Raw genomic sequence first — 19,127 nt, 5'->3', positions numbered from 1 at the left:
AGCATCCCCTTTCCCATCAGAACTGCCCCCTCCATCGACTCTTTTAAGTCAAGACTAAAGACTTATCTATACTCCCAAGCCTTTCCTGACGTCCTCTGAGTGAGGGCTACATGTATATATGTATGTAGTCTGTTTTGTTGTGCTATTCTTATAACAAATGTAAAGCACTTTGGCCAACGAGAGTTGTTTTTTAAATGTGCTATATAAATAAATGTGACGTGACTTGACTTGACTTGACCTAGGTTGTTTTTGGTTTTGGAGGCCATTGAAGGTGAGCATGGTAGCCATTCTTGAAACACACTGCTATTCTCTGTCAGAAAGGAGTGGCCATGGATTTCCATTCTAACCATTCTTGAGGCACTGTCAATATATGGTCTGCAGCTTTACAAGATAAACAAAGTCCATCACTACTACCTCAAGGCTCAAGGAACTGTTAAAGGTGCAATAAACAGAACTGTGACATTCAGTAGGTAAGGCAGCATCTGTGGAGAGAGAAAAACAGTTAACATCTCAGGTCAATGACTTTTCACCAAAATAGGAAAAAATTGAGATCTTCTACTTCTTCTTGCGAATGAAACATAAATAAACCAAAGGAATAGTTAGATCTCAAGCCGAGTGTTGAGTAGCCAGGTTGTTGTCTCTGTGTCAATGTCTGCCATGCCCTGAGTGGTAGAGCAGGCACTCAGAGATGACATGGTTGGCTGACTAGTTGTTCTGCTCCACATTCACAGGCTGTGCTCAGGCGTAGTCCCCATATCCACATGCTGGCATTGAAACGCCCAACTCCAGTACGAAGTCTGTTGAGCATCACCCATGCTCCTCTGGGGAGGTCAGACCATGGACAGCTTTTATCTGGTGAAGAGATGTAGCTGTGTAATGGAGATGAGGTTGCCTTCTGCTCCTGTGACCACTTGGTGGCTATCCAGTGTGCTTTTGTCTCAGTTGGCTGGATGGATGCTCAAAACTCATTTAAGGGAAGGAGAGGCTTGGAGAGGCTCGAGGGTATACCACCAACATCTCAAGAACTTAGTGTGAATCACTATAATCATTTTTATGTGCTCCATATAACTCATAATTTAGCTGGCTCAGTGTTAAACCAGTTTAGGTGGTGGATGTAGATACCCTCCATTCTTAGCTCCTTCCCTCTCCTTAGAACGTTCTGAAAGAGGCTGATTGACGTGAAATAGTGTTTTTTAATTAGGAATGTGGCAAGTAATAATTGGCATGAGATCATTTACATTTTATTATATCTAAAGCAGTGAAGTTTCTCGAGTTTCTGAAGTTTACACAGAGAGTGGTGAATCTGTGGAATTCTCTGCCACAGAAGGTAGGTAGTTGAGTCCAGTTCATTGGCTATATTTAAAAGGGAGTTAGATGTGGCCCTTGTGGCTAAAGGGATCAGGGGGTATGTAGAGAAGGCAGGGATGGGATTCTGAGTTGGATGATCAGCCATGATCATATCGAATGGCGGTGCAGGCTCGAAGGGCCGAATGGTCTACTCCTGCACCTATTTTCTATGTTTCTATCGAGAGCGCTCAAGACCATATTTAAGTGGTCTACATTAAAACTTAGAGTTTTGCTGATTCCATACAAGAGCATCACAGAATGTAAAATCATTTGCCTGTTATTAGCTGCCGCCTTCCCGAAGCTGAAAGTTCCTGGCCCTCCTCCTTCCATGTCATTGGTGTCGCCACACTAAATTCCTAAGATAATGTGCATATCTATGACCCAGATTACATTTGGGATATGGTGAAAAATATGATCAATCGCTGTGTGTTACATCTTTCCCATGTTAGGGTACTCCATTTTGGGTAAGGTGAAATGAGATGCCAGGTGATTTTCTTTTTGTGTGTTGCGACTGTCGGCAGACCAATTTCCCTCCAGGGATGAATAAAGTTGTATCGTTTATCGTAAACACAGAAGAAAGATGAAAATAGTTTTAATATTAGATGCATATTTCCAGACTAAAATTACTTTCAGTTCAACTATGAATCTTTATAAAATCTTCTAACAGTTAATTTGGTGTAGATTTCAGCAGCCAGTAATTTGTCATTCTACAATAACCTGGAAATACAACTGAATAGAGAAAGAAAGAGAAGTATATCCTTCAGACATTTTATTACAGTGATCATTCTGAAGAAACACCATTTTTTTTTTGCATATTAGTGTTAATTACCTTTGTTGCACAAGTGCTAGCATGGGATCACAGCTATTGAGAGAGTTATTTAAAAATATGTTTAATTTAAAACTTGTTTGAATCTTTACACACTTTCATGTAACATTGTTCTGAATGTTATTGCATGCCTCCTCTGTTTCACAATCAGGAATTGGGTACAATTAACAAAGAATGTCTTTGAACAGTGTTATGCATTTTGCTCTGCTTTCCTTCAGCAAAAGACTCTTCATAGAAAGAAGTTAACCAAATTTCATGTTCACTTTGGTTTATTGGCTGCAATGAAGTTCTTATAAAGAGATCAAACTCAATTTTATAGAGAGTCAAAGCCTTGATTCCATTACTGAGGCTAGCATGAGTAAGAATATGTTCTCATGCATCTTGGGATACATGCTTAACTGTGCACTGTCATGCAACCTAATAACCTTGAGTGGTTACATTCCACATGAAGACAATAAGAATGTGGTGCAGGGCAGCTCACCGTGTTCCTGGATGGGAAACCTGCTTATCAACCACTGTGTCAACAGTATGAGAATGACATTTTGTACTTTGCCCCTCAGTTAAGATGACACTGCTAGTTCAAATGTGCATGAGCCTTAGTAAGAAACTTCCCATACAGTCGTAAATACGGCTTACATTAAACCACAATTAATTCCGCGGTGGCATTTCGACAGGATTTGAAGTTGTTTTTATCATGCATATTCCTTATCAACAGGTCTCATCTGTTGGACTAACCGCTTTGAAAGCTGAAGTGGTTTTCCTGTCCTGGGAAATAAATATTTAAAAACTTCAGTTAGTCTAAAATACAAAAGCAGAAAATTATGTGGTTTTAAGCAGTTCCGTATTGGCTTTGCAAATCTTGGCCATTGAGCAGATCCTGTCCGTCCTCTCATTACAGCAGCATGGAGCATTCATTCCTGATGGTTGGAAATTAATAGTCCCACGGGATCTCCTGGTTGCCAACCATTACATCTCCCCTTCCCATTTGGGCCTCCACCACTTTCCAGAGTGAGGCCACACACAAATTAGAGGAATAGCGCCTCATAGTTTGCTTGGGTAGCTTACAAACCAGTGGTATGAACATTTAATTCTCTAATTTTAAGTAACTTCATCTCATACTTCCTCCCCCCCTCCCTCCTTGTCCCCTTCCTCCTCCTGAGTCATTTTACCAGTTTCACAGTTCTCCGCAATGTTTCTCTTGAGATCAAGACTTATCTAGTCAACAATGGACCTACCAGGCACTACCTGAAGTCAATGGTGGCTGGCCCTGATTGGTCCTGTTCCTTTCTCGCCTCCAGCTCTTCATGTCCTCTCCCACCTCCTACTTTCAGTCAGAAGAAGGGTCCCAACACAAAACGTCACCCATCTTTTTCTCCAGAGGTACTGCCCGGCCTCATTTTTGGGATCCGTATTACATTCAACTGGACACAACGTCTAGTGTGCTGTTATGTTCGCCAGAGCCAACTGATGACAAATCAAGATCTTGTGTGTACTTGCAGCCTCCAATATGCCATCACTGTTCCTAGAGGAGCCTCAATGTGATACTAGAGACTTGCAGAGTGGATGATTTTCAGCAAGATACCATAGGTATCACCAAAAGTAGACATGTCTAATAACTGTCTCTCTCAACAACTAATAATTCTTCAGAGATCATCATATCTAAATGCTGAAGGTAGGCACAAAGTGCTGGAGTAACTCATCGGGTTAGGCAGCACTACATCATAAATACAGAGAAGTACTCATTTAGGACTTTGCCCATCTCCTGTGGTTCCAGGTACAGGATACTGAGTTGGATGATCAGCCATGATCATATTGAATGGTGGTGCAGGCTCGAAGGGCCGAATGGCCTACTCCTGCACCTATTTTCTATGTTTCTGTGTTTCCACAGAGGTGACCGCTTTGATTCCTGAGAGGTCCTACTCTCTCTAGTTACCCTTTTCCTCCTGTTTAAGAAGGAACTGCAGATGCTGGAGAATCGAAGGTTACACAAAAAAACTGGAGAAACTCAGCGGGTGCAGCAGCATCTATGGAGCGAAGGAAATTTTCCTTCGCTCCATAGATGCTACTGCACCCGCTGAGTTTCTCCAGCTTTTTTGTGTACCCTTTTCCTCCTTATGCATTTATAAAATCTTTTGGGATTGTTCTTAATGCTACCCGCCAGAGCTATCTTATTGCCCTTCTGATCTCCTTTTTCAGTTTACTCCTTAGTTCCTGAAACTCCTCCAGGTATGCACTTGATCCCAGCTGCCTATACCTGTCCCATGCATACTTCTTGTTTTTGACCAATGCATCAATTTCCCTCGTCGGCCAAGCTTCCTTACGTTTGCCTGCTTTTCCTTCATTCAAACGGGGTCAACACACTTTTAAAAACATCCCACTTGGCTGATGTTCCTTTCCCCTCAAATAACCTTCTAACAGCAATTATCATCTGATATTTGATAAGCTCCTTATCTAGCAACAACAAAAGTTAGTTCCTTCCACCCGCATTGAAATGTTGCGGTTGGGGAGTACATTCCTGAAATTAACTTGATTGGAGTCGCCAGCGATGATGAACAGGGCAATAGAGTTTGCTGTCTGAAAATAATAATTGAAGACTGAGTATAATTGATCCAGTGCCACATTGGTATTAACTCAGGATGGTATGTAGAATGCGGATAAGATGGTAGCGGTGAATTGCCTTGGTAGATATCCAGGATAAAGGAGAGATTCTTCTGACATTCCTGTCATGTCCTTGTAGCTGGTGGAATTGTGCTGTAGGATGCCTGGGCTCTGACCTATAAAAAACACAGTATTTGTGTGGGTGGTTCAGTTGTTACAAACACAATACTAATAGAAGGGGATAATTTGATGGGTATCAAGGGATGTATTGAAACTGTCTTTTACTGGGAATGATTGTTGCTATTGCTTATGTGAAGTGAATGTACAGGCTGAAAAAAGCTACAAAGTGCTGGAGTTACTCAGTGGATCAAGGCATCATCCTCGGAGAACCTGGATAGGTGACGTTTCGGGTCGGGATCCTTCTTCCTATTGCATAGGCTGCTTTATTATTTGAGGAAAGAATTTTCAATTGAATGAGCTCATTGTAATCATCAGTGATCAGTCCCACTTCTGATCTTATGACAGAAGGAAACAACTTGAAATGTTTGGGTCTAGATCATTGCCTTGGGGAGCTCCTGCAGTGCTGTCATCAAACGGAAAGATTGGCTCCTAACAACCATAAACACTTTTGTGCTATATTTGACTTAGTGAATAAAGTTCTCTTTGATTTCCACCTAGTTCACAAGAATGTGCTACCAAAGGATTATCAGCATATTTCCTCCTAACCAGAGGCCCAAACACCCTTGACCACTGCTACACAACCATCAAAGACGTCCACCGCTCCATATTCTGACTGCAGTTTGGTAAATCTGACCTGTTGGCTGTGCTTCTGCTCCCTGCTTGTAAGCAGAAATGGAAGCAAAAGGGACTCAGTTCTGAAAGTCATGTAATGCTGGTCTGAGTAAACAGGTGAGATCCTAAAGGGCCTGTCCGGCATCATTGACTGACATATCAGGTCACCGAAAAAACGGTGTTTCCTCAAGTGTCGCAACATTTTTATGTCGCTGCTGGATTTCGAAATGTTCAAAATCTTTTGGCGACCCTGATATGACGCCGGCAGTCGCCGAAAAAATCGCTAAGTTGGACAGGCCGTCTATCGACTGCTTTGAGTCAGTAGACTGGTCCATATTCAAGGACACTGCAGCTAACCTAGATGAATATGCTGCTGCTCTCACAGACTTCATCAGCAAGTGTGTAAAAAACTGTGTACCATAGTAAATGATACGCTTGTGTGTATGTGTAACCATGGATGTGTAACCATGTGTAACCATGGAATGTTCTGCGAGGTCCACTCTCAGTTGACGTCCTAGTCTGCAGCATTTATGTCAAACAGCCCCAAGTGCTATAAGAAATCTATCTACAACCTTTGCAGAGCCATTAAAGATGTCAAAAGGACATTCTGAACCAAACTGGAGACCCATCCAATAAGGAGTCCATCCCTGATTAGCTCAATGCATTCTCCTCTCGCTTTGAACAGAAATTCAGTGGAGGAAAGTTACCTGCCACGTCAGTCTCGAATATGCCGGTAGCAACGGTTACTGCGGACTTTACATCAAGAGCTCGCAGTCTTGGGAGAGGCTAGTCGAGCTCTCCAACGATGCAGAGACTCGACCAGCCCAGACGAGGGGTTCGATCACCTGGCGCAGGGGAGCTGACATCCCCCCGATGCAGGAGCTGATCGCCCCGATGCGGAGAGCCAAAACACACCTGTCTACAGGAGTAAGATCGTCTTGTCAACGGAGGGCTCGAGGCCCCCCGACCGCGGGAGAGCAAAGAAGGGAAAAGATTTGAACTTTCTTTTCGCCTTCCATCACAGTGAGGAATGTGGAGGAGTCACTGTGGTGGATGTTTATGTTAAAATGTATTTTGTGTGTTCCATTGCTTTTTATTTGTAGGACTGACTTAGCAAATGAAATTCCTCACATGTTGCAAAACATACTTGGCTAATAAAGTATTATTCTGATTGTGATTGTGATAATCTTTGTTCCGAGCCAGCTGTCCACTCAGATCTTGCAGGGAGCAATGTGGAAGGAATGATGCAAGATGGAGAAGACCGTGACAAAATCCAGGTCACAAAATGAGTCATGGAGGTAGCCATCAGTGGGGTCTCAACCCAAAACGTCACCTATCCATGTTCTCCAGGGAAGCTGCCTGACCTGCTGTTACCCCAGCTTTTGCCATCTTTGACTTTGGGTTGGCTGTTCCAGTCCAGGCAATACTCCTAAATATTAAGGTTTTTCTAAGGTAAATCAAAGGTAGACACAAAATGCTGGAGTAACTCAGCGGGACAGGCAACGTCTCTGGAGAGAAGGAATGGGTGACATTATGGGTTGGGACCCTTCTTCAGTCCCGCTGAGTTACTCCAGCATTTTGTGTCTACCTTTGATTTAAACCAGTATCTGCCGTTCTTTCCTACATACTTAAAGTTTTCCTAGTTTTCATGGTTCTTTTGAAAATATCAGCCATCAATGCAGTGTACACAGTTAAAATGCAATGACCTCAATCTTTTGATATCCTTTGATATCATTCGACTTCCATTTATAGTATTTTACCAGAATGTGTACTGCAGGTCAGGAGTCTGTTGTTGTGTGATGTGTCTTTTAACTGCTGTGAGTGATATTAATATATGAACACTTTCAGCAGAGCTGCCTGCTTTAAGGGGTGCATCGCCTACTGCCGAGGAAGAGGAGAGCGTGCTGTTCAACAAGTTAACCTACCTAGGATGCACAAAGGTGACTTCTCCACGCAATGAAGGGGAGGCTCTTCGCGCCATGGCCGAACTACGTACAAGTTATCAAATTCCTATTCACATTACCTTGTATGTGCCTAATGTTGCAGACGGATGTGTAAGGTATGTTCTCTTTTAGTTCAATTAAACATACCTAAACATTGTCAGATTTTACCGGTGAGCTGGTGCTAATTATCTAAACAGCTGGAATATTTATTGTTAAATTTGTAAATAAATCTCAAAGATGGAAAACAAGCATTGTGCTGAGATGGAAGGGTGTCTACTTTGGGAATGGTGCTCCTTTTAAATATTTGATAATGAGATAATCAAATACACTAGGTGACTATCCAAAGTTATTCTGCACATTGGTGCAACAAATCTCTGTTCTCAGACTAACGCTGCTAGATCTGTTGCATTATGGAACAGTTTTCTGCTGATATACCATGCCCATATTTGTTGACAGTCAGACCATTGTGATCAGCAGATGAGGGGAGAGACTTGTTTTTGGGTCAGGTAGTAGCTGAGCACAGAACAAGGTTTCCTGAGGCGAAACTGGTAGTTGGCACACAGTCATCTCACAGGAATCGATTAAACAGGGAGAATATCTGAAGGTAGACAAAAATGCTGGAGAAACTCAGCGGGTGCGGCAGCATCTGGAGCAAAGGGAATAGGCTATAAATTTGCAGGTCTGGGTGAGTGAGGCCCTAAGTTTCGGGAGAATCAAAGTAATATAAATTTGCATAGATGCTGAGTTTCTCCAGCATTTTTGTCTACCTTCGATTTTCCAGCATCTGCAGTTCCTTCTTGAATGAGAATATCTGCAGATGGCTTATTCATCAAAAACGTAATCACTGTTCTTTCAATCCATTATATAAGTACAATTGTTGCTCCTGCTCACCTATAATATGCTCTTTGATGCTCAGTTGGGGCAATGACAGAAGCAGTCATTGATCCAAATATGTATGGAAGAGCAAATGCCTAGGGAGATTGGAGTGTGACTATTCATGATCACAATGTGGATTTTTACTGAGAGAAACCCCGGTGAGCTTGAGCTAATGTGAAGTATTAGAGACTCCTGCAGTGGCAGGGGTCTAACAGATAAAAGGTAGGTGATTGTACGGGGATCGCTGGTTGCAGGGACTCAGTGGGCCGAAGGGCTGTTTCGGCGCTGTATCTCTAAAGACTAGTCTTCACAAGCTGAGTCAGCATTTAACTGCCCATCCCTAACTGCTCTCGAGAAGGTGGTGATGAGCTTAGTCCATAAATTGTGGTACTGTTGATATTGCTCAAAATTGCTATTGCTCATTTAATAATGGAAAAAGTGGTAGCCTAAGTAATGTCATGCCTGTCAATCTAACCTTGGGTAATCGCCATGTAGGGATTAATTAAGGGCAGTTAGATTGGGAGTTAAATTATCCAAAGTTTATGACATGCAGGCTACCTGTTCCATGCTGATCAAAATTGAGCACTAATGTCTTAAAGGTATTTCAACAGTTAAGAAAGGCATGGAGGGATACAAACCTAATCCGGGCAAATGGGATTAGCATAGATAGGCATCACGAGGTGAATCGAGAGCACCTGTTTCTGTGCTAAGGATAGATACAAAATGCTGGAGTAACTCAGCAGGACAAGCTTTAGAGGCGAGAACAAGAGTTAGATGGAGCTCTAGGAGCTAGTGGAGTCAAGGGAAATGGGGAGAAGGGAGGCATGGGTTATTGATAGGGGACGATCAGCCATGATCACAATGAATGGCGGTGCTGGCTCGAAGGGCCGAATGGCCTCCTGCACCTATTTTCTATGTCTATGTTTCTATGACAAGCAGCCTCTCTGGAGAGAAGGAATAGGTGATGTTTGGGGTCGAGACCCTTCTTCAGACCCTGTGCTATATGCTTCTATGATTCTATGACAAGTAGCGGCGTTTATAGTTATTCAGATCTTGAGCAGAACTTCCATCACTAAATCCGTCTCTATCTTTTCTTATATTATTTAATGTTTTTTCTTGAACCATCTGGGAATCTGTCATTAAATACTATATTTTATCTGAATTATTTTTTATAAAGTAGATTGGGCCATTTTACTTGTTAAAGCTGTTATATTAATGTGGTTTATAATTGGGGAAAACATTCTAAGTGAAAATGGCATCCAGAAAGCTGCACTATCCCCAGTCAGAAGTTAAGATGCTGTTCCTCCTTTTCATCGTTCCACTGGAACTTTTGATATAATACTGATAGTACTTTTTTTTTTTGCTCCCTCCTACCGCTTTGAGTCTAATAGAAAAGCCCATCTCAGCAAAAATCCCTTCTAAAACGTTTGGCAAATGAACCACTTGTTTACAGTTGGAAATATACATCCACTTCCTACAAGGGAAAGCCCCACACATACCTGATGACATTATGGACCAATCCTCTCAATGTGTCGGGGCTGCCCCACAAATTCCCAGATCTGCTGGCAAACTTGTGCTTGGACAACCAGGATGTTAAATGTACTTTTATTTTACAACCTATGTGACCTCAGGACTATTAGAGCATCAAACCTTTTATTGGTGTGAGTTGAGTTTGAGTTTCATTTCTTGTCATGTGTACCGAGGTAGAGTGAAAAGCTTTTGTTAGTTTGCGAACCAGTCAGTGGAAAGACAGTACATGATTACAATCGAGCCATGAGCCATCCACAGTGTACAAATACATGATGAAGTGAATGACATTTAGTGTAAGATAAAGTCGTAAAGTCCAATCAACGATTGTCCGAGGATCTCCAACAAGTAGAGCAGGACTGCTCTCTATTTGTTGGTGGGATGGTTCAGTTGTCTGATCATTCCCGGAGGAGGCCTTGTACTACAGCAGTGAAACCACCAGTAAAAACCATGTCAGGTTGGCATTGACCAATGACACCAGTAACGTGATGGGGATAGGAAGTGTGTTTGTGTGTGCGCGCATGTGTGTGTGTATCTGTGCGCGTGTGTGAATGTTTGATATGAAAGAACCAATTTTGGAAAACACGAGTTCTTTGTTGAAAATGTATTCCCTCGAGGTTAAAGAAAGGAATTGCTTGTTTTAGAGATCTTTTGACACATCCACATGCACATGCTTTGCAGCCAGTTGTCACGCAATAAGATAATAAAGAAAAGCATTCAGCCCTTCATAGCTGCCCTGCCATTTCATGAAGTTACAATTGACCATACACTCTATCACCAGTTCTCTTCAGTAGCCTTGTTATCTTGTGATTCTCTTCAGATTCAAAAACCTCTGCAATTTTAGAAATACTTCAGAATACTGTTGAAGAGTGGTTACTGTCAAGTGGGCAAACTGTGCAGAGCCAACCCACCGGATGCAAAATCTACTAAAATTACAGAGAGGGAAATATTGGCTAGGATGTTGGAAATACATATGCTCTTTTCAAGTAGCAACAGCTCCATTTGAATGGGTAAACATTTAATTTTTGCTCAGAGAGAAAGCTCCTCTTGACAGTCGAATGCACCCCAAAAGTGCCCTCTCTTGTATTAGCCAAGGTTACTTTGACTGAGCAGGTTAGCATTTAATTATACTATCATCATCGACCCAGTGAATAAACATCAGAAAACAAATAAGGTGGTTGGCATTGGAAGGGAAATGGCTGCTATCAGAAAAAATTCTGTTTGTAAGTTACTCTTATTACCTTGGTGAATGTGCATTTATGTCACGTGCGTGTGACTCTGCTTCAACTTGCACAGGAGTGTTCATGATGAGAAAATATTGAAGTAGAACTGTTAGTCTGTGCAGAAATTCAGTGAGTAAATAATGTTTATTGTTTCTCTCGTGCCTCGAAAGTGGTGTGTGTGCTTCTAATGCTTTGATCTGTTTGGTGTTTGAGAGGGGTTGTATAGCAGATTCACAAATTAATACCACCCCCCCCCACTGGGCTGGGCCTCCTTTCCTTCACCTGCTCCGCACCCATTCACACTAATCCCATCTTCAGAACTTGGCACTATGACTAGGCAATTCAAGTGTTCGACTAAATGCTGTCAGTGAATCTGCTTTCACCTTTCTCTACAGCAGTATGTTCCATGTACTCACTATTCACTGAGTTATAAAGGTGCTCCTTAGATCCCTTCTAAATCTCTTCCCCTTATCCTAACTATATGCCTTCAAGTCATTTACACCTGATTTGAGTGTATGTGTCTTGCAGTCTCCCATATCTGTACCCCCCCCCCCCCCCTTTCCTTTTCAATTGTACATTCCTTTAATCCATTAACCAAACATGGGATTGCCCATCTCTTATTTTGTAGGGAGGGTTGTGGGAAGACGGCTTTCAGAGCCATTATGTTTCATGTGGTGAGGATGTGGTGAGTCAATTATACGGTTTGAGAGAATGTCAGAGAGCTGAAGTTCAGCTTCTGTGAAGGAGGGGTAATTTTCCAGACATGTCATAGTCTTGAAAGAATGAAGGCGAGGTTGGTCTGTTGTGAGTGGAATGCTGCAGGGTCAAATGGTGGAAAGTTAACGTGCAAAAGGGCACTGTGAGAATTGAGGCAGTTAATGCGATTGAAAATAATAGATCTGGAGTGGGTCAAAGGGAGGGGTCCACATCGATCAGGCATTCTGGAGATGAGTAAAAGTGTCCACAGGCTGGGCTGAGGACTCCTGGCCAAAGAAGTGGATATGGGGGCAAATGCAGTGGAAGAGTCCACATCACACCAGGCTTAGAATTAAGATGGGATTGACAGTCTAGAGTCTGAATGGAGAAGGCCGAGAGGGATAGTGAAAATGCAACAGTGGATGGATGGGACTGGAGGGAGAGATGGGGTCAGAGAAAAGTGAAGGGTAGAAAGAAAGATCAGACGTAGTATTAAAACTTGTGAATTGTTGATGTTAGCCTGAGTTGAAGGAAATATCTTGTATTGAATCGATACATGTGTGAAAGATAAAGTAGTACCTTAGACCAAGCTAATGGTTCAGTGCTGTTGAAGGGAAGGGTCAAGAGAATGTCTGTGTTACTGTGAAGCTTCAGCCTGGATCTCAGGATATCGCGAGAGCACTGAATTGAATTTGAGGTTTCGTCCTTTTTATTTCCTCCTGATGCTTTAACACAAATGCATGGCGAGTTTGCATATTCACGAGGGCATTTGGACTTTTATCTGTGAAAAGTTTCTAATCTATTCAATCAAAATGTCTCATAATATTGAACACCTTTATGAAATTATTCTTGAACATTCCTTAGCTGTGAAGCAGACAATCCCAGCTATTCCCGGGGAGGGGTAGGAAAAATTTAGGGATTAGGGCTCGAACTGGGTGGCACTTTCAAAGTACCAATATAAATGCAATGATCATTTTGGATGCTATGCTGTAGGATTTTGATTCATCAGTGTGCTGTTTGGTTTATTTAAAACAGTATTAACTTTACAGTTTACAGTAAATGCAATTTTCTGTAAAATTATGTCAGTCAACCTGGATTTGTTTTATTCCTTGGAGTAAACTATCTTAAGGACCACTGTTTCCATTGCTTTTTAATTAACTTTTGTGTTCCTTCTCTTCCCTTACCCCCCTTCCCTCCCACACACCGTTTCCCCTCAGGATAATAGACCAGGCTACAAATGTAGAGATAGCTGCGTTCCCCATATATACCGTGCTGTTCTGTGTCCGAGGCATTGATGGGACTTCAGAGAGCAATTACTTTGCATTTACTGAAAGTTACGGCAGTACAGACGAGTTCCAGCTACACGTGTTCTGTTGTGAAATCAAAGAAGCTGTAAGTAATATATTTCAACTGTTTGAGTGCCAAAATTATATTAGTTTTCAAAATAAGTATATGAGTACAGAATCAAAAGTAGAAATAATAGGTCATGCAATTTCTGCTTATATCAGCAGACTTATTTGTGCAAAAGGAATTTGACTAAATCACTTCAGTGCAGTTTATTATATGTCAAGTCACAAAAAACACTAACTGCAAGGAAATAGTATTGAGCAAGTGAGTATAATAAACACTCCATGTATGGCTTAGTAGATAAACTACGAGAGAGATTTATTAGCGATAAATTGATTAGCCATGATGAACAGTGCATTTTCAATAATGCACAGAAGAAAATGGTTAGTATTGAAATGTCGGAACCAATAGATTTAGCTAGCACTATCCCTTTTATACAGCCAATAACAAAGTCATAGAATTATACACTGTGGAAACAGGCCCTTCAACCCAATTTGCCCACACCGAACTAACATGTTTCATCTACACTAGTTCCACCCGCCCACGTTTGACCCATATCCCTTTAAACCAGTTCTATCGATGTAACTGTCCTAATGTTTCTTAAACGTTGCGATAGTACCCACCTCAACTAGCTCCTTTAGCAGCTCGTTCCATACACCCATAACCATTATCACTCGGGTTCCTATTCCTCCCTCACCTTAAACCCATGTCCTCTGGTTCTTGATTCCCCCACTCAGAGTAAGAGACTGTGTGCGTCAACCCGATCTATTCCTCTCGTGATTTTGTACACCTCTATAAGATCGCCCCTCATTCTCCTGCGCTTCAAGGAATAGAATCCTAGCCTGCTCAACCTCTCCCTATAACTCAGGCCCTCGAGTCCTGGCAACATCCTCGTAAATATTTTCTGCACTCTTTCCAGCTTGACAACATCTTTCTTATAACATGGTGCCCAGACTGAATACAATATTCTAATTGCGGCCTCACCAAGTCTTATATTTGCATTTGGCCTCACTCTGACACTGGAGGAGGCCCAGGATAGAAAGGTCAGTATAGGAACGGGAGGAGGCGTGAACGACAGGCCTCCTCTACTGTCAGAGCGAGTCCAAATGCAAATTGGATAAACAGCACCTCATGGTTTGCTTGGGCATCTTAAAATCCAGTGGTATGAATATGGGTTTCTCTAACGTCAAGTATTCTTTGCTTTCCCTCTCTCCGTCCCTCCCCCACCCTAGTTCTTCTACTAGTTTCACTGTCCTGATTAATTTTACTGTTTGTATGCCTTCGTTGTCAACTTCCCCTCATCCAGCAATGCAGCATTGTACATTTCCATGATCATCCTCTACTTTGATCTGTTCTTTTCACACAATAGACATTAGGTGCAGGATAGGCTATACACAATCAGTACCCCATTCCTGCCATCTCCCCATATCCCTTGACTCCGCTATCTTTAAGAGCTCTATCCAACTCTCTCTTGAAAGCATCTAGAGAATTGGCAGAGAATTCCACAGATTCACAACCCTCTGTGTGAAAAGGTTTTTCCTCATCTCCGTCCTAAATGGCTTGCATATTCTTTGTACCCTTCCATATCTAATTTCCCCTGATTCTCGGTCTGAACCCGAAATGTCACCCATTCCTTCTATCCAGAGTTGCTACCTGTCCTGCTGACATTAGAAGCTGCTTTGCTTAAATACCCCAAGCATCACATAGGTGGCTGACGGTGACCTGATTTGTCAGAACAAAACTATGGAATCATTCCACACTCATCAAATGCGCTGATCTACCTCTAAGCCTCTCTATTTGTTCCCATGCTTTGGTCACAATCTTTATATTAACTTTTCCATGACAAATTCTTGGGTGCTCAATGGTTCCAGATATGAGCTTGTTAAATCGTTCATGCTGTGATTTTAGCAGCTGCCAGTGGAAGTATTGTAGTGTTCCCTTGTACCCATCAACTCCTGGCCTGTATATAGACATTTTCCTGTTACCTATTCAAAGATCCTCTCAGCTTCCCAATTAGCTGTTTTGCCATTTTAACAAGTAATATAAGATCATGGGATGATGGTAAAACTGGCACAGACTTTACGATTTGAAAATAGGGATTACAGAGCAGTTACGGGCCACTCGCTTTCTTGAAGACTCACTTTGTTTGACTGTCTTTCGAAGCTCAGGAAGATAGACTAAAAACTATTTACTCCTGCTTCTGTGAAGATAGCTCCTTGCTGGGCTTAATTATGATTCCCCTGACTGGTTATCTAGATAAACTCTGGCACTAAATGATAGCAGCCCATTCTCAAATGTGTTTTTATCCACACGCCAGTCATTCTTTCTAGATAGGTCACAAGTTGTTAATGGGCACAGGTCACACGTTGTTAATGGGCACAGTTGACTTGACTGAGTCTTCCCTCTGAATCCATTTGTTAACAATAGGTTTCAATCAATCCGGACTATTGCAATTCTACACGTGAACTGTCTGCGGAATGTACCACCTCTCTCTGGAACAGACCACTGACTCAGTGAGCTGGTTAGCTTTCATGTTAAAATTATTTCCCTTCATTTTGGATCCATCCAGCAGAGAAAATGTCAATACTATGCACATTCTGAAATGTCTCTAATTGATTGAAAGATACAGTGTGGAAACTGGTCGTATGACCCACCGTGTCCACGCCGACCATCGATCATCCATTCACACTAGTTCTATGTTATACCACTTTTGTATCCACTCCAATCAACTAACAAACCTGTGCCTCTTTGGGATATGGGAGGAAACCAGTGCATCTGGAAGAAACCCTTACGAACACAGGAACCACAGTACATGCAAACCCCACACAGACGCCACCCGAGGTCAGAATCAAACCCGAGTGTTTGATGCTGTGAGGCAGCAGCTGCACCATTGTGCATCCCCTTTCTTTCTAATCTTTTACCGCTTTCATACTTGAGTTAATGCAAGTCAACTCTCTTCATCCTGCTCTAACATTTTAACCCTCAAAGTCCAGTGTAGTGAATCTGCGCAGCACCTCCTCACTATCCAGCCCACAATTCCCCTCGCCATCCTTTGAGGTATTGTACCCAGAACTGAGTGCAGAATTCCAGATAGGATCTCAGCAATGCTTTGTGAGCTTGTGGGAGACAAGTGAATTGTCAAAAGCCAAAAATCTAAACCTTTACGTCTTTTCCTCTCCAGGTTAGTCGAATTCTGTACAGCTTTTCCACCGCTTTCCGCCGAACTTCCAAACAGACAGCAGAACTAAAATACATGAGTGACATAAGCCCCGAGAGTGACAGCTATAACTTCACGGTTTCTCTAGAAGTGAAGGAGGATGATGGAAAAGGCAATTTCAGGTGAACTGAGATTGGATTGAATTTAAATCTGTTGGGATTTTGGAGCCATTGTTACAAATGTTGACTGGAGCAGCAAATGAAAGATCATTAACCTGACCCGCTGAGTATTTACAGCATTTTGCTGTGTTTAACCATAGTCAAGGGACAAATATTGACCAGAACACTTGTGTGAAAGTCTTTGGTCTTCTGGAAAATGATCTTTACACTCACTTGAGATGGCCATTTTGTTCAACATCTTTTACGACACTTGGCATGTCTAACAGTGCATGGTCCCAATGAAAGGATGAGAAAACCTTAGTATATTTGGAAGGGTGTAGATGTGCCAAAAATTCCGGGTGTGGCAACAATGGTTGCATCTGTAAGAAAAACCACTGCCCTTGCAAATAAATTACTGAAAGGTCTTGAGACATACAATTGTAACCTGAATAAATAGATGTGGTGGTCTCATCTCCTCAGTTGCAATGTCCCAGTCATACCCTCTTGTATCAGCATGTCGTGATAATGCTAAAGTAAAGTAACAAGTCAACTCGAAAGCTGGGCAGAACAGTGGCAAGTGGAATCCAGATGTGTGTCTGTCCCACCAGCATGCGATAGCATGCGTCTAGCGTGACCAAAGATGGTCGCTTGAGACGTACGGCCTCGCGGGGCCGGTCCCACTTCGATCGGCGGAGGCGTATGGAGTTGTGCGGGGCTGGTCCCAACATCGCGCGGGGCTCCAAAAATCTTGCACTGTCCGAAAATCCCGCGCAACAACGGCCTGTCGGCCCGCAGCCTCATTGAGGCCGTACGCAGTGCCTCGACAGGCGTCTTGACGGCGAACGCCTAGCGCTTGGCGTTGCGCAATGACGTCACCGACCGGCGTGCCGTTGCGTGATGACATCGCCGCCCGACGCCGTGCGACGTGCAAATTCAGTCGGCCCGCCTCCTGCCCAGCTGATTGGTGAGTATGATGTCGGGACCAGCCCCGCAAAACTCCATACGCCTCCGTGGTTCGAATTGGGACCGGCCCCGCGAGGCCGTACGCCTCAAGCGACCACGTTTGGTCACGCTAGACGCATGCAATCGCATGCTGGTGGGACAGGCCCTTAAGTTTATGCACTTTGGCATGTTAAATTCTAGTAGGACATAATGACAAGGACCTTAATGTTCTGGGGGACCTGGGGGTGCAAGTTCCCAGTTTGCTGAAAGTGCTGACGTTGGTGGATAGGGAAGTGAAGAAGGCATTTGGTATGCCAAGGCATAGAGTACAAGAGTTTAGACATTATGTTGCAGATGTATAAAACATAATTTGGAATATTGTGTACAATTCCAGTCATGAGGTTACAGGAAGGATGTGGTAGCAATAAAGGCAGTGCAGAAGAGATTCACCAGCATGTTACCTGGAAAGGAGGGCTGGAATTAAAAGGATGGAATGGATAGACTGGGGTTATTCTTACTGGAAGGTGGAAGGTTCAGCAGTTACCTTTAACGGGTCTGTAAATCTATAAAGGGCTTAAATAATCAGTCTTTTTCCCAGCGCAGGATAATCTAAAACTAGAGGGCACTGATTTAATGTGAGGGCAAAATTTAAAGGAGATCTGAGGGGTGAGTTTTTCACATAGAGTAGGGATGTCACAAAATTTTGAGATTTAAAAAATCAAGCCTGGAATTTGTCCCATCAGATAAAGCATAAAAATGACTTTAATTTGATACCTAATTCACTTTCATATCTTCAGTATAAAAAAATTATGGCCATTTTGAGACTCGGAAATTAGCCATCTTGTTCCCGATTGCTTTTCCATTAACTTAACACAAAAGCTGTGATCGAGGACAGTCAATTGACATAAAAGCCCATCACTTTTGTTAAATAAACATCTTCCTACAGTATATGCCTTTTGTTTTGTCCTGAACTTGTGATCCGTGATTTTTAAGCCATTGAGGTTGGCCCCGACTTTCATCCAGCGATTCAATAGTAAAGCAACGCTTTTTTAATATAATCGCCAATGGGATCACAGAACAAAATTTCTTCGTAAGCTTCGTCGTGCAAGCAAATCCCTCGCTGACAACCAATAAAAACCTGCATTTTAATCCCCCCCCACCACCCCCACAGCCTCTCGAGTCGCACAGACAGGCAGTGGGCTGATCTGGAGCGCCACTGATGGCAGGAATTTGTAACAACGCTACATAGAGAGTGCTGGAGATCTAGAATGAACTGCCTGAGATGGTAATAGAAGCAGATACCATAATAGAACCATGTTCACTAGATTTAGAAACTTGGAAATGCAGAAAATGGGAACAAGAGTAGATCATTCAGTTCCTTGGATCTGTTCCATTTAACATGATCATGTCATTATTCTGGGCTCTCTAGCTATTAGGAGCGTCCCCTCCTCTCCTCTCGTCTGTTTAAACATATCGGAGCTTTATAGCTTGCAATGGAATCCTCTCTTGTTCTTCTAAATGCCAGTGAATGTAAGCCTAACTGATTCAATCTCATTTTGTGAATCAGACCTGACATCCCAGGAATCAGCCCAGTAAGCATTGTATTTCAATCCTCCATCGTCTCTCAGATGTGGAGACCAAACCTACACACACAGGTGCACAGATAGAGTCACAGCAAGGCATTGTACAGCTGCA

The 19,127-nt window shown here is 42.6% G+C and overlaps 1 protein-coding gene across 2 annotated transcripts in view; it reads left to right on the top strand.

Annotated features, from left to right (window-relative positions):
• rabgap1l (RAB GTPase activating protein 1-like) overlaps positions 1-19,127 on the top strand; it is a 268,209-nt gene that overhangs the window by 20,794 nt on the left and 228,288 nt on the right. Inside the window, exons 4-6 of one of the 2 annotated variants that reach the window (XM_055642029.1) lie at positions 7,415-7,622; positions 13,046-13,220; positions 16,357-16,514. In XM_055642029.1, coding sequence (XP_055498004.1) covers positions 7,415-7,622; positions 13,046-13,220; positions 16,357-16,514 — 541 coding nt within the window. Of the gene's footprint in view, positions 1-7,411; positions 7,623-13,045; positions 13,221-16,356; positions 16,515-19,127 lie in introns of both variants that reach the window. The other variant, XM_055642027.1, reaches the window with a different exon arrangement.

This window comes from Leucoraja erinacea, chromosome 10 (assembly GCF_028641065.1).
Source record: "Leucoraja erinacea ecotype New England chromosome 10, Leri_hhj_1, whole genome shotgun sequence".
Classification (NCBI taxonomy): domain Eukaryota; kingdom Metazoa; phylum Chordata; class Chondrichthyes; order Rajiformes; family Rajidae; genus Leucoraja; species Leucoraja erinaceus.
This window is presented reverse-complemented; position numbering and strand designations above follow the sequence as displayed.